We start from the raw sequence: 25,349 nt of genomic DNA on the forward strand, positions 1-25,349 counted from the left end.
AGTGAATAAAGATGATTTTGCAAGAAAGGAGAACAACGATTTGTAACTGTTTTTGCTGAATTCAAGCAACCCACACGGATGATGTTAACGCCGTTCAATATTAACAGATTTCAATTTAAAACTGTCAATATTGGGTTTGTTTATTTCTTTATTAAAAAAATTCAAAAGTAGAACTGACCATTGGATTAAGATGTAATGGATGGTTAAGATTTTGGGCTCCAAGACTCCGAAAAAAGTGTGGACTCCATAGAACTTCCTTCTATTATATAAATTACATATTATATACTAAAATATAATTATATTATGGTCGGTATATATTTTGTAAAATTTAAATATAAAGGAGGTTTTTTTGGGGATGAAGTTGAAAGTGAAAATTTGGCTAAGTTAAAAATAAGAATCTGTTTTGTCACAAAAAAAAATTTGTTGAAATACACGGAAATTGATAACAGTTAATGAAAACAAGTGAGAAAGTGGGTCCACGTTTTACCCTAAAAATCAGGTAGTGAATTAGTAGTGGATATGTATGTACGCTAAGATTTATTGTTTATTTCATACCTTAAATCAACTACCTACTTATTACACAAACGGATATTTTTCAACTTAGAAATCGAAAATGTCTTAAATCCGAACTTTTAAACCCAGACAAACACCTAGCAATTATGACATATTATCATTGTTATGTAAAATTAAGTTACTCTTAAGAAAAATCTTGAAAATGCTCATATGGTTTTGTTTGTGCTGTATGCTGTGTGATGGTCAGTGGATGACTTGATTTGTTCATATTAACATTCACCGTCTTCGAATTTATACGTTGTATCTATTTTTTTGCAACCTATTTTATCAGTATCCTTTTCAAATGTTTATACACACCTTCTCTGGGAAGGCCAATTGTATTGGAAGGACGACAAATTCTGCACTTTACCGCCTTGTTTAGGAAGGCCAACAGTGTCAAAACAAATTTTGCTCTTCAAATGTTTATACACAGAAGGCTAATTGTATCATACGATGTCGGAAGGGCTGACAAATTTTGCTCTTTAAATGTTTATATACACACCTTAGGAAGGCAAATTGTATCAAATGGTGTCAGAAGGGCTGACAAATTTTGCTCTTCAAATGTTTATACACACCTTGGGAAGACTAATTGTATCGTAAGGGCTAGCCGGGGAGGCAATAGCTACGTCCCATGCTCCTGCATGAGTCGAATTTTTCACCAAGTGGTGAGTGGTGCAAGGGCTGACGGAGCAATGCTGTAAATTTTACCATGCGAAGCAATGATATGGTACCTTAGACAACCATAAGCGCATCAACTGAAACAATACCAATAAAAAACAAAACAATATCCACATGTATGGAAAAACTAAAAGGAGTACTCACTGAACTCTTGTTTGCGAAAGAAGGGCAACGTCTGGGATGTCAATACTTGGAAAAAGGAAGATTAGATTCATAACAATATAATATTATATAGTCATACATTGCTATCTAATTCAAGTCAAATAGCAGTGAACCAAACCTGCAGCCCAAAAGAGACTACATTCATAATATTAGAGAGTTATACTATGCTATCCAATTGAAGTTGAAGAACCAGGGACCTACAAACCCGCTACTCCAAGAGAGGCTACTCCTGCTAGTACAATACCAAAACCAGGAACCACACCCGCTATAATTCAAGTTGAATAGCGATGGACCAAACCCGCTAATCCAAGAGAGACTACTCCTGCTAGTACAATACCAAAACCAGGAACCACACCCGCTACTCGAAGACAGACTACTCCTGCTAATACAATACCAAAACCAGGAACCGAACCTGCTACTCGAAGACAGACGACTCATGCTCATACAATACCAGCACTCTTGATAAGTTATAGAAAAGGATGAATTAAGCATCCTGTCTAGTTATACCTGCATGCCTTTAGGCCGAAACTCAATGCCCTCTACGAAGAGACCGCCCTTCCAGTTTTGCGCCTTAGTCTCCATAAGTGCTGCTTCCACTTCACCATCATTATCATTTCCACAATCATTGTAGAATTCTCCGAGTTTTATCTCCATCCAACCATCCCGTCTCTCAAATGAAAGCTGTGCATTCTCTTGTGGCACCTGTCTCTCTGCATGTCCAATATAATATCTAGCTCCTCCATCTGTACCTCTTGGGGATACCAGATGAACAGCACTTACCTCGCGTTCTTCTGAATCAACAAATTTGACAACAGATTCTGCTGCAAACTCCAAACCAAAACATTCGGCTTTGGCTTTAAACACAAGGTATGCCGAATAATTAGTCTTGTCGGACAGCATTGTGGTCGCAATCTTCCCTCGGATTTCAAGCCAACACACACATTGAAGCTCAGCTACCTCAGAAAATCTGCAAATAAACAAAGAATTTATATATGGTGTCTCACATCATATGAGCCCACAGAGAGGGAGAGGGAGAGAGTGAGAGCCGAGAGGGGGATATCAGAATTATGTAGACCTTGATTCAGGTAAAGTTGTCCATCGCCAAAAGTACGGAGTATCTTTCCAAGCGATTGAAAGCTCCCTCGCACTTAGCATACAACATTTTTCACCTCCCCCCTTGTTTAACACAAAACTCTGGATTAACAATAACATAATAGAAGGAACATTAGTCATAGATATTTTTGCAAAAAAAAAATCCTTGATTCAGTTAGTTCCTGCCCCCAAATATTGCCAAGAAGTCTACAACAGTATTAGAGTGAGCGATAACGCATACTATTATGTGTAAAAGCACATATTCCCCAATTTTGTACACTCTGTTGTACTAAATCAACTGTTCTCCCCCTAGCAAAAGCCCTTATAAATTTATATGATTAATACTCTCCTTCATTCAAGAACAAATCTCTCACAACTCATCCAAACAACAAACTAACAACTCCTTCATCCATACTAGTAGTCAAGAGAAAATCTAGTAAGAACAGAGAAAAACTAGCAAAAACTCATAAATCCCATGATTTGCACAAGTATAAATAAAACTATTGGCTAAAATAATCTCAAAGAAGAGTGGTAAAACTAAAGATACCAATTTGCCCTGATCCAAGAGGAAAGGAGAGCCAAAGAGGAGGAGATAGGCTTGCTTCTTAGTGATGACACCAGGAGAAACCCCTTCTCTTGCAAGAATCTCACCATAATCCCATGGCAAAAACTTGTCCCATACATCATCATCATCTCCCACTGCCTTCAACTCCCATGAATCATTGCACGCCTCCCAAGGTGACGATGAATCTAGGCCATCTTTTTTGGACATGGTTTTCTTGGCAGCCACACCAAACACTCTCTTCTCTTCCATGAGTTCCTGTTTACTCAAACTCAACATGCCACTTTCACTTTTAAAATATGTTTGTCACCGCCTTATTACCATTCCCGAGGTATTAAATACTTGGTTGTCGTGGACGCCACTTTATCTGGCTTCATTCAGGACAACTTGCATGCAATTAAAGAGCACCTAGAGTTTTCTTTTAAGGATAAGGAATCGGTTACGTTGTCACTAACAGTAACTTTACTCGTACCACGGTACTAGCAAGTAGCAAGTCACTCTGGTCGTAGTCGTACACTACACAATTCATATTTTGCTGTGGAATTTTGAACCCCACAGAATTTTAATAGGGTCAATCGAAATATATTCTCCGTTTCAAATTTTTTATATTATTTAACACGTATTTTAAGATTTTATATAATTTAGTTTTACTTCTAAACCCAAGTTTAAATATAAAAAATTTAAAAACGATTGACATGATAGAATCAAAATTATTTAAGTTACTTTTTCTCTTATTTCCTACTCCCCTCTTTGTAACGAGAGAGAATGAGAACATTTTCCCTTCTAAATTAACATAGTTCCTTTTCTTTTATAAAGATTAGGTGGCAATTTTGTTATTTCAGATAATTTAGAGGAAATATTAATAGATTATCTATCGAATCACTTATTAATAATATAAAATAACGATTTTACTGAATCCTGGTGATTTATGGAATTTATTTTTAGGGTCGACTCTAATAGCAATTCCAATATTTGTTTTAAATTATTATTTTAATAATAAATTTGAGTGAAAGGAGAGGCGAAAGAGAAAAAAAAGGAAGAAAAAAGAATTTTTTATTTATAAATATTAAAGACTTAATTGCACTTTGTGTGCTTGAAGTATTTTAGATTTGCACTTCAGTGACTAAATTTTTATTCAAGCCAATATAATGGCTAGATGTTTTATTTTTTGACATATTAGTGGCTCGGCATGACTTCCGTTAGTCTAGCCGTCAAAATTAACGGGAATAAAGTTAAAAAGGCAAAAAAAATATTTTCATTCGTGACTTTAATAAGATCAGCACTCTCCAACCAATAGTCCAATACTGCATTTGATCATCTGCAATGTGTCGTCTTCGGAAGCGCTCGGCTCCACCAGGTGCCAGTTTACCAGCCACATGCCTGAGGAGGTGATCATCGATTGATGGAGCTTCCGTCTATCATCTTTTTGCCCTTATTCCTCCTGGCCTTCTTATTCCTCCTGGCCTTCTTATTGCTCCGTGTTTCACATTTTATCTTCTTTGCATTTCTTGTATTCTTTCTCAAGCAATATAGTTTTCTTTTAACAGCTTTCTTATCATCTTCATCTGTGTCCTCTCTTTCTTCTTCGACATCTTCGTTGTCTTCATCATCATTTTCATCTTAATTGTCTTCTTCAGATTTCAGCTCCAGTTTCTCTTTTGATCCTTTAACAAAGCTTGTTGAAGACTGTGGGTGGCTGATGCTGCTGTTTTCTTGCCCGTCGAGAAACTTGACTTGACGCCTAATGCCCCACCGAACCATCCCATTAATCTTCAGTTGACACATCAAACAGGTGGTTGTTTCTTTATTGAAAATGCCACACAGAGCAGCAGATTGAGGAGAGTTTTTAATCAACCAGAATCCACATATAAAATCAAGAATATGAAGGGGGTACTTTTTAAAAGCCTTTATGTTTTTATAAGACATCTTATTTTTTTGAAAGTTTTATATGACATTCTTGATTTAATATTCGTTTCTTAGTTAACAAACGTTAAACTGCCGTTATGTTTTTAATGGAGATGGTGCGGAGCCACTCATGTGGCTTAATAAAGGACATTTATGGGCCATTTGTTTGCTGCTTAATCTGGCTGAATGTTCCTGATCTGACCGCTTCATACGATTCAGAACGTTTGGGCCTCATATTAAGTGGGCTGAGCGAATCATTGAGCGCTGAGTCGCTTCGTTTTAAAATCAAGACTGATTCATCCATACAAGTCTATATTACCTCGTAAACCCTCAGCCACTTGTTTTTTTTTTGAAAGGCAACTTGCATAGATATAAGAAAACCACCCCTGGCAGGGGAGTACAAAAGAAACAGTGGCAGCCTACAAGAGATGCCTATAATATCTCCAGCTTATATCTAGGGAAACATCAGAAAAAGCCTATACTAAGAGGCATAATCTACCAACCATACATCTACCAAAAGCCAACCTACATGCATGGATCGAGCAAAAGACAAACCCTAGGATTTTGACCTACATCAACACCCCTTCTTCCTCCACCTCCACATCATCTTCAAAGATAAAGTCCTGGATCACAGCCTCTTGGTGATCCGGAGCGTTAGGGCCATCTGAAAAGCTGCACCAGCCAGAAAAACTGCAGCTAACCCCACCTCCATCGGACCCTGAGGTGCTGCCAAAGCCACTTCGAGCAGTTCCAGCTCTTCTTCAACCATCTCAGCTTCGATAAGGTCCGGGTCATGAGGACCCAAGCCGATATCTAGGTCCATAAGTTCCGCAGCACGACCTAGAGGCTCCATGAAGAAGAACAGACGAGTGAAGAGCTCAGCACCCAGAAGAGCGAGATACGTCGCCACCCTGTTCCTACGAGGGTAGACGTAGCGGATGGAGCAGTTCCAAGAGGCATTGTTTTTCAGCAACAAGATTTGTTGAACTTGTTTTACTCCGCCAAATCAATCCATCCCACTCTGATAATTTATAATATATATTTATAATACTTGCAAGACCCAATATATAATATTTATATATTACATATATTTATAATATATATGATAAGTTAATAGAATTTATAATATATATATTTTGTTTTAATAAAATATAAAAACACAATATATATATTTATAATATATATGGTAAGTTATTAGATTTTTTATAATATTTATTTTGTATTAATAAATTTCATTCGATATACGAAAATTGTCAAATAGCCTTACTTAATCAGATGGGTAAAATTGGAAAAATATTTTATTCAGATATTATGAAAATTTATTTATCAAATAATATTATTCACTCAGAATTCAGATTTCAGATTTATTCAGATCATTCATATATATTAATCTTTCAGATATAAATCATTCAGATTTGCCAAATGACCCCTTAGCCATGACATGAATAATTTCGTGAGAATATAAAATACTTTAGGGACATAGAGTGCAATTAAGTCAATATTAAACAAGTACTCCCTCCGTCCCTCCCATTTCTTATCAAATGGGTTGGGCACGGAGGTTAAGAAATATGTATAAAGTAGTGGAAAAGAGAAAGAAAAGTGGGTGTAGTGGTGGGACCCATTAATTTTTAATGTATAAAAAAGAGATAGTGGAGTAAAAGTAGTGTGAAAAGGAAAGAAAAATGGAAAAGTGGTGGGACCCATTGACCATATTTGGTAAGTTTTGAAATATAAAGAATTGGATGGGACGCCCCAAAAAGGAAAGGGTAAAGAAATGGTTGGGACGGAGGGAGTAATAGCTATAAGAAAATCTAAGAATAGTTAATCATTGAATCTTGTAACCAACTACAATGTTTGAGTATAATTATGTGAATCTTGTAACAAGTATAATTATGTCATATATGTTTCATGCCACTATTATGTCATATTTGTTTTAGTATAATTATGTCATATTTGTTACAGGAATCATTTTTCCTATGAATGGGAAAGCTTACTGGAAAAAGCATGGTCATGAGGTCCAGCCTCCTCTCATTCAAAAGCTACCAGGAAGGCCTAAAATGAAGCGGAGACGTGATGGTAACGACGACAAAGATAAATGTAGTAAAGATGGGGCCAAACTGTTGAGGAGGGTGGATCAGACTAGTGTTAGGTGTAGCCTATGCAAGCAGAATGGGCATAATAAGAGAACATGCAAAGATGCACATTCTTCAACTGACGACCTTATTGGTGCTACTGGTGTCCAAACACCAACAGTTGACACTGTAGCTGTTCCTGAGGATGCTGACGGACACCATGACTGCATCTTGGAAATGGATTTGCATGAGGCACCAATACTTACTCAAGGAAGTCAAAGCACACAAGGAGAAGGTACTCTTCAGTGGCCTGAAGTTGTTGGCACACCACCACAAACAGTGTGGCTAGCTTGGCCTACACTTGAGGTAAAGCGTCCCTCTGAGGTTGGTGCAACACATGTTAATGTGGTAATCAAAGGCAAGCACACTCTCAAAGGTGGTAAGGGGAACAATAACAAGCGACTGCCTCCTACAAACTACAATGGACCCAGTTTACACGGTTGTAGTTTGAGTGAACCTGTCCAGCAGTTCAAGACAAATGTGGGTGGAACTGAGGTTGTATCGGCATCATTTACAAAGAAAGGCAAGTACATGGTAACACATGGTGCTCTATCACAGGCTCTGGCAGCAGCTAAAAGGAAGCTTGGTGAGGCCAATAGTGATGCAGCAGTCCAGTCAGATGAAAGCATGCATAAAGATGCTCATGGAGATGAGGCTGGTGGGGAGGATGCCACGTAGAGGTGCTACTTAAATGTGGAAGCATTGTAGTTGCATACTAGCAACTGTGAACCAGCTACGTGGCATCCTCCCCACCTTGTACAATGCTTCCACATTTAAGTAGCACCTCTACGTGGCATCCTCCCCACTAGCCTCATCTCCATGAGCATCTTTATGCATGCTTTCATCTGACTGGACTGCTGCATCACTATTGGCCTCACCAAGCTTCCTTTTAGCTGCTGCCAGAGCCTGTGATAGAGCACCATGTGTTACCATGTACTTGCCTTTCTTTGTAAATGATGCCGATACAACCTCAGTTCCACCCACATTTGTCTTGAACTGCTGGACAGGTTCACTCAAACTACAACCGTGTAAACTGGGTCCATTGTAGTTTGTAGGAGGCAGTCGCTTGTTATTGTTCCCCTTACCACCTTTGAGAGTGTGCTTGCCTTTGATTACCACATTAACATGTGTTGCACCAACTTCAGAGGGACGCTTTACCTCAAGTGTAGGCCAAGCTAGCCACACTGTTTGTGGTGGTGTGCCAACAACTTCAGGCCACTGAAGAGTACCTTCTCCTTGTGTGCTTTGACTTCCTTGAGTAAGTATTGGTGCCTCATGCAAATCCATTTCCAAGATGCAGTCATGGTGTCCGTCAGCATCCTCAGGAACAGCTACAGTGTCAACTGTTGGTGTTTGGACACCAGTAGCACCAATAAGGTCGTCAGTTGAAGAATGTGCATCTTTGCATGTTCTCTTATTATGCCCACTCTGCTTGCATAGGCTACACCTAACACTAGTCTGATCCACCCTCCTCAACAGTTTGGCCCCATCTTTACTACATTTATCTTTGTCGTCGTTACCATCACGTCTCCGCTTCATTTTAGGCCTTCCTGGTAGCTTTTGAATGAGAGGAGGCTGGACCTAGGGGTGGCAGTTTCGGGTAACGGGTCGTGTTCGTGTCAGCAATCGGGTCAATTTCGAGTCGATTTCGGGTTAAGCTAAAATCACTTAAAATTGAATAAAATTAAAAATTGAAGTTATTAGAAACGAAATTAGAATTTCGGGTCATGTCGGGTCCATTTCGTGTCAAAACGGGTGATTTTCGTGTCACTTTCGGGTTTTGTCTCAGTAAATCGGGTTACGAGTTTGGGTCGGGTTCGGGTCAGGTTCGGGTCGTGTCTGATATTGCCAGCCCTACCTGGACCTCATGACCATGCTTTTTCCAGTAAGCTTTCCCATTCATAGGAAAAATGATTCCTGTAACAAATATGACATAATTATACTAAAACAAATATGACATAATAGTGGCATGAAACATATATGATATAATTATACTTGTTACAAGATTCACATAATTATACTCAAACAAATATGACATAATTGACCACATACCTGTGTAGCATTGTGCATATGATTTAATTGAATATGCAGCATCAACAAAATCATAAGGATCTAGACCAAGCCGGTTGATGGCAGATATGGCATGGTGGCATGGAATCTCATTTAGCTCCCATCTACGACATCCACAAGTCTAGTTGTTGAGGTCAACAGCAAATCGATTACCACTAACAGTATTAACTTGAAACTCATTATATCCTGCATATGCAACATAAACATTACCACTCCATCTCTTGTATTTGTCAATCATCAATCCACATTTTGGAGTCACTCTCCTATCCTCCCAACTGGCAGCCTTCTCTCTTTTTTTCTGTAATCTATTCATGAGATATTCCCTTATCATCTCAAGCATTACAAGTATAGATTCAGACCTTGCAACCACAATGCTTCTGTTGAATGATTCACACATGTTATTTAATAGAATATCACATTTGTTCTCACATTTGAAAGCTGACCTAGACCAGTGGTGTGTAGGAACTTCTGCCAACCAATCAAAAGCAGCAGGCAGCTCACTCTTAACTTGTTCCATGTACTCATTGAATTTTTGCACATTAGGAGCTCTAGCAGCACACCACATCTTATCTTTCAAGGACCTTCCTGGAAACTTTTGCTTGAAGTTGTTGTGCATGTGTCTAACACAAAACCTGTGTTCAGCTGCTGGCAAGAGCTCTGCAACAACATTTAGGAGTCCTTTCTGTCTATCACTTATAATGGTCCATGCCCTGCCATCCCCAGCATCAATGTCTTGTTTAAGGAGCTTCACAAACCACTCCCAAGAGTCTCTGTTTTCAGCTTCAACAACAGCATAAGCAAGAGGGTACATACAGTTGTTTGGGTCTACTCCAACTGCTGTGAGAATCTGCCCTTTGTAGTGATTTTTTATGTGAGTCCCATCAAGACCAATTACTCTTCTGCAAGCTAACTTGAATCCATGTTTCAGTCCTCCAAAGCATAAGTACATCCTTTTGAAAACTCCAGGATGGCCTACAAACATAATTGGATTAAGAAAATAATTGAATATAATGACTGTTCCATGTACAGTGAGACATTGAAACCTACCTGACTCAAATTGAAGCTCAATAGTAGAATTTGGATTCCTCTACAGCAACTCCATCCTGTAATCCCATAGCTTTGCATACTGGTCAGCATCTATGCCCTTTATGTTCTTCATACACTTCCTCCTAGCTCTTCTCAGCACATTAGGATTGAAATCCACTTGAATGTCCATTAGAACCCTCTCATGGAAAGCAGTGATGGGCCAATTTGGATTAATCCTGAACTCAGATTCATATTTTTCAGCTAGGAAGCCAGAATGAATTAAAGGAAGATCCCTTTGTTGTCTAACACAAGTGTGTGCTGCATAAAATTTAGATCTAGGGTTACATAAACAATGTACCCATAAAGACATGTACACAGCAAAAAGACAATAATGCACCAAAAAGTTGCTAGTTCAATAAAAACATAAATAAAGAAATAAATGAATAATTAATTGTGGAGAATATAACAGCTTATGTTCACCTGGACCCACTTGCTTCATTTGAAAAGTTTTATCAAAATTTAAGCTTGCATACATATACCAAGGGCATGGATGCTTGCACACAGCTCTGACTCTCTTCTTGTCAGATTTAATGAAATGGATTTGCCTGCCCTGCTTGTAGCTGTGCTTGATCATGGAGTCTCTGCATTCTTGCTGGTCTTTGAACAACATGCCAACCTCCCAAGCAGGATCATCTGAGTCTTCATAAACTGGCCAAGTTATCTTCTTCATTCCCACAATACACTCATCTGCCAGAGTCTCCATGAAATGTTCTAAAGAATCCACATCTGATTCCTTAGACAACTCCTCATCAGAATCTTGTCCAACACTGTCATCCCCATCTTCTGACAATCCCAGTGTCTGCTTTATCCTACCTATCCATTCAGCTTCTTCATCCACATTTTCTGCAAATAATCTGTCATCATCCTCCCCCATGGAGTAGTCACTGTCCTCCCATTCATAATCATCAATTTCATCAATTAAATAGCCTACATCATGACTGTCATTTGAAGCATGTTCATCTGGACAAACATTTGAATAGATGTCATTAGATGTCTGCCCTGTTCCTTCCTCGAGGAAGAAATGCTTAACATACAAATCTATCCTATAGTTGTTTTCCTTCGCATATTCTAGCATCTTTGTAAGATCACACTCTTTTTTAAGTTCAACCATACCAACATCCATTACTACTCCTGGAACTCTATAATAAATAGTTGTGTGCCCAACGTAGCCTAAGCCCTCTATTTTACAATGAATTTCTTCCAGGGAGATGGAATCTAACCCCCAAAAATCATACACAGTTAGTTGGCCACCTATATACTCGGTATGAGGTATCCAGTTTAGCAATCCACCATGATACAACCTCACACTTAATATGTCAACACCACTATCTACGGACACAAAGAAATGACCATATGTTAACTATATGAAGACAAACAATAAACTCAAATTAACAGCAGATGCATAAGACCACACAAAACACACCAAATGTAACCTAGATTATGCAAATAAAGACAACACAGGTAGCTGGTTACATACCATATAGTGGTGAATGGGGGTCATTGTAATCACGTACAACCATTGTTGGTCGGATGATCATTGCGCGCCACTTCTCCAAGCTAATCAAACGAACTCCACTGCACAATCGAGTTTGTAAACTCTGGTACCTATTAGCTCACTCTCCAAAGCTATTGTCTAATAATCTTGCTCTCTTACATTTTAATTGGAAAGATATTAGGGTTAATGTGTACACAGCACATTGTTTCCAAGCAATTACCTCTCTATCCTTTTTGAATGTCAGACATTGAAGCTGGAAAAGGCGCGAGAGGGTTGCAGCATACAAATCTCGTACTTGAGGGGCTGAACCGTACAAAATGGTACTTGAGGGGTTCATGTGCATATTGGTGTCAACTTGGAGGGTTAAAGCGTATTTAAGCCTTAATAATTTACTGGGAATCTGGGATGGTGTTGGAAACTTGAAATAACTTTTTATGGTACTGGAATAACCTTTTTTGATACAATCGTCTTAATATGAGTTTAGAACCCATATTTTGGTCTTATTTTCTCCTTGCCCTTGACATATAGAAGTAGACCAGTGAAAATTAACAACGGGCCACTGCCCATTATTGTCGGTAAAGACCGGAGTACACATGATGGGGTGGGTGTGTGATCTTGACTTAACTTTCCTTTGACTTGTTATTCCTCAATCCTACTCACCGTCATCGGAGTAGCTTCAACTCACCATTATATATACACTCATATATAATATCCCTCATCCATATATTTAATATCCCTGCTATTCTGCTCCTTGCAACACATTACTGCTATACTGTACTTGCTTTTCTAAGACGGGCTTCTAATCGCTTGCTTAATTTCAGGCCTCATTTTCACCCATCTGCACTTGCTGTTTCTTGTTCCGCCTTCTTGGTAATCACCTCACCTCTCTTTTCTTATTACTTTTTTACGCTTGATTTCCCTTCTTTTCACTACTTTTTCTAGATCTTCCTTACTATTCTTATATATTTATGCACTACTGGATTGATACATACTTTTAAATTTCTAGTTTAGGGGTTTGTATTTCACGAGTATTATATTTCTTAGATGTATTTATTGGTCTTTAAGTGTACTTTGTGGGGGCTTGGTTTAATTTATTTGAGTTGGTTGAATTTGACAAATTTGTTAAGAATTCATATCTTGTTATTGATTAGCAATAGATATCTTGTTAAATGATCTTACAGAAAAGGCGCTTTAAGTTCTATAATATTGTGTTTGGTTGGGGTCCGGAAGGAATGGAACGAAAAATGAACTATATTATCGGCGATTGTTAACAAATTTCATTCCAACCTCCATTCCATTCCTTATATTATGTGCTAGGGATCATACCTTCAATTTGAGATGGAATGGTCCATTCTCTCCTACCCCCAATTTCTTCTCAAATCTCATCAGAGCAATTTTGCACTCACTTAAATTTATTCCAAAACTTCCCTCCTGTCTCGATTACTTTCAAGTAATTTTACTCATTCCATTCTCCCCAACCAAACACAACACAAGGTCTTTGGCGATGGATGGAGCTCTGTCATGTTAATGTATTCATATTGGATGCTCTAAAGGCTCAGAATCTTCGTTTTTGTTTAGAGCCGAAGGCTGGTATTGAAATTTGATGATTTTAGACTCTGTTAATTTATAGGCTACTATGTCCTGCAGATTAACACTCCCAGGGGTAGTGTTTTGTAAGCCTGATCTCATTCGTTATTCGTGTATAGGGTAAGTGTGTGGCCCAAAATTTTGGCAGGATGTCCATCCTGGAATTTGAGCCAGTTGGTATATTCATGTGTCCGAAATTGCAAAGGTTTTATGTTCTTACATTAAAATGGGACTTGGGATTTCTTGCTATTTCTTTTAACTGATTAAGAGTAACTTTGCCACCGCCAACCAGTGGGATCCTCCTCGATTCTTGATCTCTTGCTGTTAATGCTAGTATAGATCTGCAGCTCTGGCTTCATGTTTCCTTATTGAAAATTGCTTTTCGAAATCAGCAAGAATTTGCTTTTAAAAGGATACATTCCTGAATTTTTTGAATGATGATGATCAGTTTTGGGGCATTGCCTTGGGTTATAATTGTGCTCAATACATGGATTGCGATTTCTCTCTGTATTTAGTATTCTCTTCTGCTTTTCCCACAACATTGTATTCTTTTTAGCATGAAGCAATTATATCGAACTTTTTATTTTCCCAATACTTTGTTACTTTTTAGCTTGAAGCAATTATATTGAAATTTCATCGTAATAACTGTAGTTGCTCCCAGTTGGGTTACCAACCTTTTGTTCAACATCTACATCTTGTATATACGTAATATGTATTTTATCATAACAGGATTAGACTGTGTCGACTCTTAGAGCCACAAGTGATTATAATATATTCTTGCAGAAAAATATTATCACAACTCTGTAGCGCTTTTATAGACATGGTCCAGACATTGGAAGCTATCAAGGGTGGTGGAGGATCCATCAAAGTTGGAACAACTGGAACAATCAGCTCCCTAATGTCAAAGGAATTGGAATCCATGAGATATGCACCCCGGAAAGCAATACCAGCAAAAGATAAATCTTCTGCAGCTACCATTCTAGAATCTGGTGGTATTACATCTCCCAAAAGATTAAGACCACGATTATCAGCAGATGAAGCAAGCAGTAGTAATAGCAACAATTTTAGTGATAGAAATGGTGACCTTTCAAGGAAAGAGAAACACTACAACAGACGAAGCCATAATATTCCAATGCTCAACCCTGGTAACGTTTCTGTAGATGCAACTCCTATCAGAAAAAAATCGGACAAAAAGGGACCTTATTTGGTTGAAATTGTTGACATAAAATGTGGTCACCCAGATAGGGCATGGGCAACCCCGCTAGCAAATCGACTCAAAAAGCTCAGTTTTTCGAAGCTCTCAGAGAGCACTAACTAAACGTGCAAGGTATTGGTATCTGCTTTCAGAGACCTATAACTGAATCTCGAACTCATATTTGGCTGATTCCTCTTCTCAACAATGTCCACCATAGAACACATGCTTGGTAAGAGCCTGCTGCTTCCTTTCTTCTTTTTAGCAATTGTAATCATGGAGCCAAGTTTTGGCTTCGTACTACCTGCATCTGTGAGTTTTCGCTCAACGGGTTTCTGTGACATAATCTGACTCTTTACTTCTAGCTGCGCAAAGTACTCAATCTCTTGTGTTACGAGAGATCCAAAAGTGCCTCTTGTGCCTATCTGTACTGGTGTTTTCCCCGCCATTCTCTCAGCAACCGACGATGTATTAGAGCTAGATTTATACATCATCTTCTCTGGGGTAGACCCAAAAGTTCCTCTTGTACCTGTCTGTGCTTGAAGTGAGGTGGTTCGAAGTGGTATCTTAGTATGGGAATTGGCCATAGGAAGTTTGGTTTTCTTTATATAAACGACAGATCTATTCTTTCCCTGTGATGGATAGGTGGTGATCTGATTACTGTGTTCATGTGTTGGTAGTGACGGCATTTAAGTTGCTTAAACTCAGTGTGCCATTTCTAACCACTTGGCATTCATAGTATTGTCCCCCTTCTTTATCATGATTAATTGGTGTTTTGTGTGATATCTTAAAAGCTTCATAGCTGTTGCTCTGTCTGAAGTTTTTAAATTTGAATGTTGGACTGACTTCTGTTAAATGGAGTAGAGTAGCATTTATATACCTTTATACTTGTAGATGTAGAGTGTAGTGGTTGAAAATTTAACTTTGCCCTCATTAGATTTCAAGGTATTTCTCTTTTAAAATATTATACTTTCTTTAATTTTACTAGTTAATCAATTGTTTTAATTTCTTTTGTAAGAAATTTCCAACATGATTTAGAACAGGAAAAAAGAAGAAATGAGCTTGAGAGTACTTTTTTTTTTTTTTTGATAATGAGAATAAATCTCAACGAATATGACTCGGCAATTCACCGTGATAATTCTTTCATTTAAGAAAGCTTATTATCTAACCGTCGGACATGCAAGATGACCGGGGAAATTTAGACAATAAAACTTTAATGTCCGAAAAGAAAACCGGTCTTCTTCCAAGAATCCTGAAAATAGAACAAGGAAAACAAAAAAAATATAAGTCAATATATAAAACAGATTATATCAAATATTTCCACAATCATGATAACTCATAATTGAGACAATTAAACTCTCAATTAAGGCACAATTAATAAAATATTAACGTCCTTAATTAAGACACAATTAACACCCTTAATTAAGGCTCAATTAACGTCATCAATTAGGAGGCACAATTTACGCCCTCAATGGCACAATTAAGACCCTCATTAAGAGGCACAATAAAACGTCCTCAATTAAGGCACAATTAACGCCTTCCTTTTTGAAATCGGATCCCGTACTGATCCCGGAGCCTCTGTCGCCGCCATCCTCGGCGGCCACCGCTATGCTATCTCTCTCGTACATGACCGCTTCGATCAAAATTGAGAAAAGAGTACACCAAGAATAAGCATGAGCAGATTCATGACTGCGTCGAGAGCTGGAGGAGTGATTTTGTTCGGGAGTCCAAAACAGATTTAACATAACTAAATCCAAGAAACTAAACAAACACATCAAAATTGCCAAGAACAAGCATTCCAAACAAGGTGCAGTTTAAAATACATACATAGCCAAAAATCAAGAACTATAATGAACTAACACACAATCTATTACCTAAGATTATCAAAACCGCAAAAACAAAATGCAAAATCAAAAGGTGTCCAAGATCTGACACAAAAACAAGTCTTGACACTGAAGTGAACCAAAATCAATGAGATTAATCTCTCTAAAAAGAAGAAGAGATCGTAAATAATAATAAAAAATAATTTACATTTGTAGTGCAATAGGAGCAGATAAAAAGAGGAACGGACTCACCGGACAGGCTTCAGACTATAATATGATGGCTGATCGAATGATGGAGATGATGGGAAAATCGATCAACGAATCCCGAAAATCATAGTTTTAATATAATGATAAATAGTGGGAAGATGCTTTAGTTTGGGAGTAGCTCTTTCGGAGTTGGCTATTGTTTTGAAATCTAGACAAACCCTCCACTTAGACATGGTTTTGGTATACTTTGGAACCTAGAAATATCTTCTTGTATACACATAAGACGTTTATACGCGAGCTTGAGAGTACTTGAAGGTAAAGAAAAAGGAGATAAACCGCATACTTATTAAAAATAAAAAATAAATGAAGGAAAATTTTGGAATCCGACCTTCAATGGAAAAGTTAAAAAGCCGTTTGGGCAAATTTTAAAAAGTGACTTCTTGATTAAAGTAAAGAAAGAAGTGGATTAGAAGTGAGCAGTAAATAAGTTAATAAAATATTGCAGAAAAAAGTTTGTTTAGCATTCTCAACTTTTTAAAATTAATTTTTAATTAAGTACCATTTTAATAGTAATATATCTTATATGCCTGATTACAAGGTGAGATGTAAAAAATTGCAACGACGAACTTTTAAGATTCTTTATAATTACGATTAAACCCTTAAATCATGTTTGCTGATGCTATATCTTCTATGCATCAATTGAAGATTCACTGCATGCGACATTGTTGGTTAAAGTTTTACGCATTCAGCTCCTCTCATTCGTACTCGCTGTAAATCAAAAATGGATGAAGAATAATCAGACAACCCCAGTGACACCAACTACGTTATTAGATCTTGTGCAACATGAAGCATGAAAAAATTAGCTTTGGGATTTATAACACAAAATTTTGAGTAACTGATAATGTCAGGTGAAAGGTGAGTTGGGTATTTAAAATTGTTTCACGACAGGTGTAATCGTCAGAGTTGGACAATGTTATGCAGACGATACAATATCACAAAACACAAGTTCATCTGTTTTAACATAAAACTCAATTTCATGCCGAAACACCATCAACAACTCTTACTGTCTACCTTCCGCCATACTTCTACCTTCAGCCATACTACTCGCTGCAGACATCACACCCTCCTTGCTATCACTATCACATAAAAACTCGAGCGCAGATACCACATCATTGATATACGGCCTAGTTTCATCTTCATCCTGTAGACACATTGCTGCTACTGCAAGAGCTTGGTGGAGCCCCTTTTTCGGATATTGATTTTCCAGCAGTGGATCTACCATTAAATGAAACTTCCTCTTGTCTCTGAAATATGGTTGTGCCTATACAGAATTCGAGAAACAAAAATAAAAAAGACTTAGCTTTCCGTTAACACTCACAAAATCCCATCCCAAGTAACTTCATAACAAATATATGATATGCATACGCACCCAAGTAACGAGGTTTTGCTCCTCGCTTGGCCTAGATTTGTCAATCACTCGCCTTCCTGTGATCAACTCCAATAACACTACTCCAAAGCTGTAAACATCAGACTTTGCTGTCAACTGCCCTGTTAATGCATATTCAGGTGCACAGTAGCCATAGGTTCCCATTACTCTTGTTGTAACATGGGTTTTGTCACCGGTTGGGCCTAGTTTTGCGAGTCCAAAGTCTGAAAGCTTTGGGTTAAAGTTTTCGTCTAACAAAATGTTAGAAGCCTTAAAGTCACGATAAATTACAGGAGGATCAGCTGTGTCGTGCAAATATTCTAGTCCTTTAGCCGCTCCTTTGGCAATTTGCATCCTTGTTTTCCAGTCTAAAGGCTTCTTTTCTCCTATATCTGCAATAAACGATGTATATTCGTTAATTTATGCTATATACTTCTAATGATGAATCTGATCTATAAGATTGTATTTTAGGCTAATTACACAAGATACATACCAAGAAGATGATCCTCTAGAGAGCCATTGGCCATGTATTCATAGACTAATATTCTGTGCTCTGCATCAGTACAATAACCAACCAAATTTACAAGGTTGGGATGGTGAAGAAGACTCAACATAAGGACCTCTACAAGAAATTCTCTATTCCCTTGAAAACCATTCCTGTCAAGTTGCTTAATGGCAACATCCTGAAGTGATTTATTTTTTATTTTGTTAAAAATTCATGAAAAAGACTAAATTAAGAGAAGTTGAGATGCTGATTGAAGCAGTACCATGTTTTTGCTTTCAAGATGACCTTTGTAAACCCTCCCAAAACCACCTTCACCTACCATACAATCAGGGCGGAAATTTTGTGTTGCAGCAGATAACTCCTTGAATGGGAAGAACTCCGTGGTAACACTTCCTTTTCCATATTTTGATATCTCCCCTACTATATACCTTCTCCTGCTGCCATCTGTATATGCACAGAAAAACCAGATCTTAAATTCCATTCTTTTCCACACATAACATTATGAGAACAATGTATTTCACATTGTAGCCTTTAAATCTGTACCCATATATGTACACCGCTAATTTGGTATGGATATGCCTAGGCCGGCATAAGCATGCATGATGCAACACATATTGGAAGACATATTGAATACATTGGTACAAACACATGGACCGCATCAAAAGGAATAATAGCATGTGAAAAATACCAGATTTAAAAGATAAATTAGCAAATGAACTAGCAAATGAGGAGGCTATAGTTCTGGCATCTCTGCCCTCTTGAATGCTCTTCCTGAGTGACCTTCTATTGACCTTGTCTTCAGACAGGCAACACGAAAAGCAGCTCATTTCAAACTATCTTCTGAATTAGTCAGACGTCAGGCCGACCATATTCAGATGTATCCCAACAATATCATAAAATCATAATAAGCTTTTTTTAGGATGGGATTCAGCTCAAACTCATAGAAGAGAGAATAACTAGGCCCCCAAGAAGAGCCTGTATTATATTTTACTGGTTCTTCAGGAAACAAATTATGTTTTGCTTCAAAAGTTTATTTCGGCCATACTTTGTTAACTACCCATCCTCTATCGCTATAATTGGAAATATAGTTACTATCTTAAGACAACCGTGTGTTTCTCAGCCATCAAAAAATATCTCTACATGAACCGGATAGAGCTAAGGTACCAATTTAAATATTCCAACCATCTAACTCAAATTATGCAATAGCTTTCTTCACCTTCAGGTGGTCTAATTGAATTTATTCTTAAATTTTTGTGAATTTGCATGAGTAGTATTTGTCTACACCGTTGTAATTACCCCTATATCCCTCTCATTTTTTTACACTAAAATAATTACCCTCCATCCTCTCTTTTTTTTTTTTTTACATTGCTTGACATACATTTTAAGATGTATATAAAACATAATTTCATAATTTATTGTTGAAATTTTCTGCATAAAAAAAAGTTTAAAACAATTTAAGAACTTGAGCATTAAAATGCGTATCGAACATTCTATTTTTTTTTTTTAAGAACGTAGAAGGTTCTTTTTGTTAAGAACATGGAGAGACAGAAAGAGTAATAGTTCGCAATTTTTTTTCTATACTTATTCACATAAAAAAAGTATTATTTTTAACTAATTGAACAAAGCACAATGAAATATGTGGAATAAATAAGGGACTTCAGTTAAGAACGAAGAGAAGTCTGGTTAGAGCATCTCCAAGGGGATGCACCTGTTAAGTATAAAATCCAGCTGTTATGTTAGATTTTAAAAGTATAGCTAATGGCCGCAAAAGAGAGTACTCCAAGGCAGTGAACTGTTAGTAATAATTTTAGATAACGTAAAACACGCACGCTACATATGTTGAATGAAAACTCATCATCTATATTATTTCCATGTCATTTTCCTTTAAAATGTACTTTACTTTTATATTTTTGTCACTTACATGTCTCTATGTTACTTAATAATTATATTATATATACTATAATTTTAATAAATTTCTTTATTAAATTAATTAAGGTCTCACCTATATTATTTAATAATTATATTATATATACTATACTTTTAGTTTCTTTATTAAGTTAATAAAGCTAAATTCAATTATTAACTTTTAAAAATAAAATAAAAGTACAAATAATTAAAACCGTATATCTTTTTATAAAATTTTTGTTTGATTGAATTTGAAAATTTATTTATCAGTTTTATTTAAAATAAATTTTTAAATAATAAAATTTCAAATAATTAAAAAAACATATATATATATATTTATTTATTTATTTATTTATGTAAAATTTTATTTGATTGAATTTAGAAAAGATTACTTATGAAATTTATCTATAACAAATAATTATTATTTAAATTTATATTTATTAAAATTTAAAAACAATAATATAACATATAGCTAACCATTATAGCTAGCACCGCTGGAGCAGAAACGCTTACATGTTCAGCAAATTTTTACATATCATCTATTTTTATCATTTTAGCTAACAATTATGCATATCTCCTTTGGAGATGCTCTTATGGTCCTTATGGAGCATAGGGAGTACTGGAAGACTTACAACCAGAGATCAATGCTAAAACAAATATCATAATTTATTGATACTGAAAAAATAATTACAGCCAAGTGTTAGAATACATAATAAGGTCCAAGACTTTACAAATATGTATTCCAAATTACTGATCCGCCCTACCAAAGTAAAAAAGTAAATTTTACAAAACATTTATATTCTTTACATTCAAATTATATATCAAAATCCAGGACAACTATGTCGATGATATTTGATAAGAATAATGGGCTTTCTGATGTTCCTTTGATCTTCATCTCTGATCCAGTGTTGTTGCAAAAACTGAAGACTTTTATCAAGCAAACAGAGCTGTAAACCTCAACCAATTACATCTGAGAAAAATGCTTAGCAGAATATAGGGGCCAATAATCATAGGAGAGGCATATTAAAACCCATTTAGCAACACAAGGCAAAACTGTGAACTACTTCCAACTTCCAAGTTCCAACACGAACTGAAAGCATAATGTATGTCGGAACTTCAATTCTAATAACAATCACCGCCTATTATGTTCTCAAGTCATGACTCATGATGCTAGATTGCTATTTAGTCATTTATATAATTCCTACATTGTCAATTCTAACTTGAGCGATGCACTAAACAGATTTTTATCTTAAAAAAACATTTAATAAGCCAAAAAATGTGGCTTTTCGAACAAACATCCAGGTAAATAACAACACAGGAAATGATTGCTACATTCCGAAGAAAAAACAAAAATAAACATCCCTCAGAAACAATTAATCTGTCATTAAACAGTCAGTTTACTTTTAACGTTTTAAATAGTCATCACAGGGACGTGAATCAAGCAATTCTAGTTAATTTTCAACCAAAAGCTCATAAAAGTTGGGAAAAAACTCCTTGGACAAAATAGCAACACACGATCAATCTCGATTCATGTAGATTATTACTCTACAAAGGGATTCATGAATGATATAACTAGTCTACAAACAACAAAACATATGAGCAATTTGTAGCAGTAATATAAGCAAACAGATAGACAAATTCCTCAGAGATTGTAATTCATCAATGAATTTCAGGCCACTACTTTAATATTTAACTCATCACAGGAATGGAATGATGATAAAAATACAAAATCAAAACACTGGAAAAAATAATTGAAAATTAATAATGAGATGAATCCCTCAGATATATAGATTATTCAGCAAAGATTATCAGTCCACTACTTTTAACATTAACTTGAATTGCTAATCTTCACAGGGATTCATACTCAACATAATTAAAATAACTCACACTAGCTGGAAGAAGATAAACCCTAGCTTGAAACTTGTTACAGTCGTTGATGTTGCGGCGGGTGATTATTGTTATTTTATAGAGAGGGCTTGTGTGTTTTTGTTTGGGCTGAATGAGCCCACTTTGACATAAACTAGGCCCAAAATGAAAGACAATATGGGCCGGGTTGGATGGTTCCTGCCGACACAAGACGGCAAGTGTGACTGTGTGAGGAGTTGAGGAGAAGATGACTTGAGAGACTGAGTTCATTTAAGAGGAGAGACACTTCTGTCGTGTCGGTCCTGAGTTCGATTCTCCGTAAACTCCAGAAATATATATTTTATATGGAGATTGCAGCGAGAGTGTACCTATGGGGAATATTGATGATGATGGTGGTGGGAGTAAAAGGATGGACTGGTGAAATCAATGGGCGGGTTGTATGCGATGTTTGTGGAGATGCTTCTATTGGGCCTGAAGATCATGTTCTACAAGGTCTCACCATTCTCAAACTCAACTTCCTTTAATCCTTCTTGTGATTTCCTTTATAAGGTTTTCTATATGTTTCTGTTGTTTGCTATTATTTGTTCCTCAGCTCGAAATTTGGTTTGGTTTTAATGAGTAATGTCATAGTTTAGGACTTTAGGTGGGGAAAAACAGGAAATTTAGGCACATCTTATTGTACTTTCCCTTAGAAATTTGTGTACATGTATTCAAAGGAAACCGAATGTTCTAAAAACACAACGTAGGAGTCATAACATTACTTGATTCTTTGTGTTCAATGGGATACTTGGGATGATTCACAACCCAACGGTAGAACCTTTTCATTTCAAGCAAGTTTAACTTAAGAGCAGCTTCTTATTTCTTACAAGTAAAAGGTTACTTATATCATTTTTTTTCAATTGAGACACAATTTTTTTTAGCAAAAAAGAATAAAATAGATAACTGTTTAATCTATCAGTTTGGATAAATTTATTAGTAATTTATAACTCATAATCAGGTATTAAAACTAGTAATATACTAATAAAGTATCACAAATTGAATTTCAAAATGATCAATACATTTTTATGAACTAAAAAATGATCAACATAAGTCCGTGAAAGAAGTTAGGATTTTCAACTTCTCAAATTCCAACTTAAAAATCAGAAGTTAACTTACAAGTTTATTACACAAATAGTACAAACAAGTTGATTCTGACTTATAAGTGAGAAGTTGGGCTTCTTAAGCCCACCCAAACAGCCTGTATATATTATGGGGCATATCATAAATGTAGGTAGTGAAGTATAGAATAGCTTCAAATAAATTTGTAGCATGTGTACAGCCTTGATTTCAAAGTCATTTTATGTTTATGTTATTAGTCAACTATGTTCTGTATATTAGTGAATCATGATATGTATACACTAAAGTATTTTTCCGTATTCAGAATTTTTGTTGAATCTTTTATCTCTTTTTTAGTGAATCCCACATCTATATTAAAGAATTAAGAAATTTTTAAGGTTTGTAGAGTTCGTACGCGTACTAAGATGGTTTGTAGTGGAGTATGACCCCATATATGTATACATTGCAAATGGCTCAAACACAAGATAAAAATCCGAAAGTGTGCTTATATATTTGCATTGTGTTGCATGTTTTAAATGTTGGTTATAATTCACATTGTTGAAGGGCCAGGGAAAAAAATTGTTTTGTTCTTCTAATTACTTCAATGACAGTGGAGTGACATTGAAATCAGTCAACTAGATTTAGGGCTGTTCTTTGAAGCAAGTCAAGACGAGCTTTTAGTTATCAAGAAGGAACTTTTACATGTTGAGATGAGCTTAAACATTACTGAACCTAGGAATATTGTTATAGTTCTCATTGTGATAAAAAGAGCCTGGTTCGAGTTTGTTTATGAGTTTTGAATCCGAGTCAAGCTTGAGTTGAGTTTGAGTTACTAAAAATTCCAGTGCATATGTTTAAACCTAATAGTGAGCCCAATCTAAAATTAACAAACCCAATTTATTGCATGTATAAGAAAACTATTTTTTAGCTTGAGCTAAATGAGTTGAGTTCGTCAAGAACTCAGAGTGACTTGAATTCCTTATCAATCTCAAATACTTGTTAGAACTCGAGTTTGAAATCGGGTTCGAGCCTTCTAAATTCGAATCACAGCCCTAACCAGATTGGTGCAGTGTGTGTGGTGTGACCAAGAGGGGTCGAATGGAATCAAATGAGATGGGAAATACAGCATTAATTTTGCCATAATTGTGCCATGATAATAGATTGTATTTGCTTAGTTGATACATTTGTCTTTGTATTTAGTATTCTTTTACTAGATATTGTGCAGATTCACCACTAAGTTGTGTAAATACTCTTTAGTGATCCAGATATCACTCTCATTATCATGACGGATTAGAACAACGAAATCCAGCTTCTGTGCAACATATTATATGCTTTCTATGTGATGTTATTGTTAATAAGGCAATCGGCTTTTTACTGTTTGATGCAGGTGCTGAAGTAGCTGTTCTTTGCATAACAAAATCAGGGGAAGTCCTAAATTATCAAGCGTTCACCAATTCTAAGGGAATATACACTGTTGCAGAAACAATGCCAGAAAGTGATCGTTGGGATGCATGCCTGGCTAGACCTATTAGTAGCTTCCATGAACACTGCACACAGCTAGGAGTTGCTACTTCTGGTGTAAAGTTCAGTTACAGTCATCCCTCAGGTTACTCTCACTCTGTTCGACCTTTTGTATATCGGCCTACCAGCATTCCACTGTATTGCACTTGAGTGTTATTGATAAACCCCTGATAGATAAATACCTATAAAAAGACAAGAGTGAATGATGCAACTGTATGCAATGTGTCGATCCATTCTATAATTTGAGAAAACAAATTGCAGAGTATAAGATTTGAGTTCATGTATTATGAACTTTTTTTTTTTTCTGTTGCATTTGGCTATGTGCCTGTTTCATAGTTAAGCTAGCTGTAAGTTATCAGCTTCACTAGGCAAATGGGATGTTTTATCTATTAATGCACTGTTTATTTCAGCTCTTTGTGCTTGAAAAGATTTTAACATGCCTATGAATACAAGTGCTTCTGCCCCAAATCCTAGTTTGCCAATCCTTC

General features: G+C 36.4%; 4 protein-coding genes and 3 non-coding genes across 8 annotated transcripts; 2 read left to right on the forward strand and 5 right to left on the reverse strand.

The window, feature by feature from the left end:
* Positions 1-1,161: 1,161 nt before the first annotated feature.
* On the reverse strand, positions 1,162-3,383 carry LOC108212283 (F-box protein PP2-B10). 2 transcript variants are annotated; one of them, XM_017384009.2, is made up of 3 exons: positions 3,032-3,383; positions 2,468-2,586; positions 1,162-2,359 (listed from the first exon to the last, which is right to left on the reverse strand). In XM_017384009.2, exons 1-3 carry the CDS (start codon positions 3,323-3,325, stop codon positions 1,894-1,896), a joined length of 879 nt encoding a protein of 292 aa, XP_017239498.2. In that variant the 5' UTR covers positions 3,326-3,383; the 3' UTR covers positions 1,162-1,893. The 2 variants fall into 2 exon arrangements, with proteins under 2 accessions (XP_017239498.2, XP_063946755.1); XM_064090685.1 differs by having other exon boundaries at positions 2,468-2,568; positions 3,032-3,382.
* Positions 3,384-9,274: 5,891 nt separating this feature from the next.
* LOC108212284 (uncharacterized) lies at positions 9,275-10,102 on the reverse strand. Its single transcript, XM_017384010.2, has one exon. It carries the CDS (start codon positions 10,100-10,102, stop codon positions 9,275-9,277), a length of 828 nt encoding a protein of 275 aa, XP_017239499.2.
* A 2,243-nt stretch (positions 10,103-12,345) lies between these two features.
* Positions 12,346-15,392, forward strand: LOC108210985 (uncharacterized). The gene is made up of 2 exons (XR_010290545.1): positions 12,346-12,604; positions 14,105-15,392. It is a non-coding gene; the product is annotated as an uncharacterized LOC108210985 (transcript).
* A 2,002-nt stretch (positions 15,393-17,394) lies between these two features.
* Positions 17,395-19,517, reverse strand: LOC108213266 (probable serine/threonine-protein kinase PBL23). The gene is made up of 5 exons (XM_017385042.2): positions 19,163-19,517; positions 18,737-18,918; positions 18,463-18,652; positions 17,973-18,361; positions 17,395-17,864 (listed from the first exon to the last, which is right to left on the reverse strand). The coding sequence occupies exons 1-5, from the start codon at positions 19,299-19,301 to the stop codon at positions 17,604-17,606; spliced, it is 1,161 nt and encodes a 386-aa protein (XP_017240531.1). The 5' UTR covers positions 19,302-19,517; the 3' UTR covers positions 17,395-17,603.
* Positions 19,518-22,015: 2,498 nt separating this feature from the next.
* On the reverse strand, positions 22,016-22,087 carry LOC135151856 (small nucleolar RNA R21). Its single transcript, XR_010290764.1, has one exon. It is a non-coding gene; the product is annotated as a small nucleolar RNA R21 (small nucleolar RNA).
* Positions 22,088-22,151: 64 nt separating this feature from the next.
* LOC135151855 (small nucleolar RNA R21) lies at positions 22,152-22,238 on the reverse strand. The gene has a single exon (XR_010290763.1). It is a non-coding gene; the product is annotated as a small nucleolar RNA R21 (small nucleolar RNA).
* Positions 22,239-22,456: 218 nt separating this feature from the next.
* Positions 22,457-25,270, forward strand: LOC108215401 (uncharacterized). Its single transcript, XM_017387901.2, has 2 exons — positions 22,457-22,737; positions 24,728-25,270. The coding sequence occupies exons 1-2, from the start codon at positions 22,590-22,592 to the stop codon at positions 25,009-25,011; spliced, it is 432 nt and encodes a 143-aa protein (XP_017243390.1). The 5' UTR covers positions 22,457-22,589; the 3' UTR covers positions 25,012-25,270.
* Positions 25,271-25,349: the final 79 nt, after the last annotated feature.

The sequence above is a fragment of the Daucus carota genome, chromosome 3, assembly GCF_001625215.2.
Source record: "Daucus carota subsp. sativus chromosome 3, DH1 v3.0, whole genome shotgun sequence".
Classification (NCBI taxonomy): Eukaryota; Viridiplantae; Streptophyta; class Magnoliopsida; order Apiales; family Apiaceae; genus Daucus; species Daucus carota.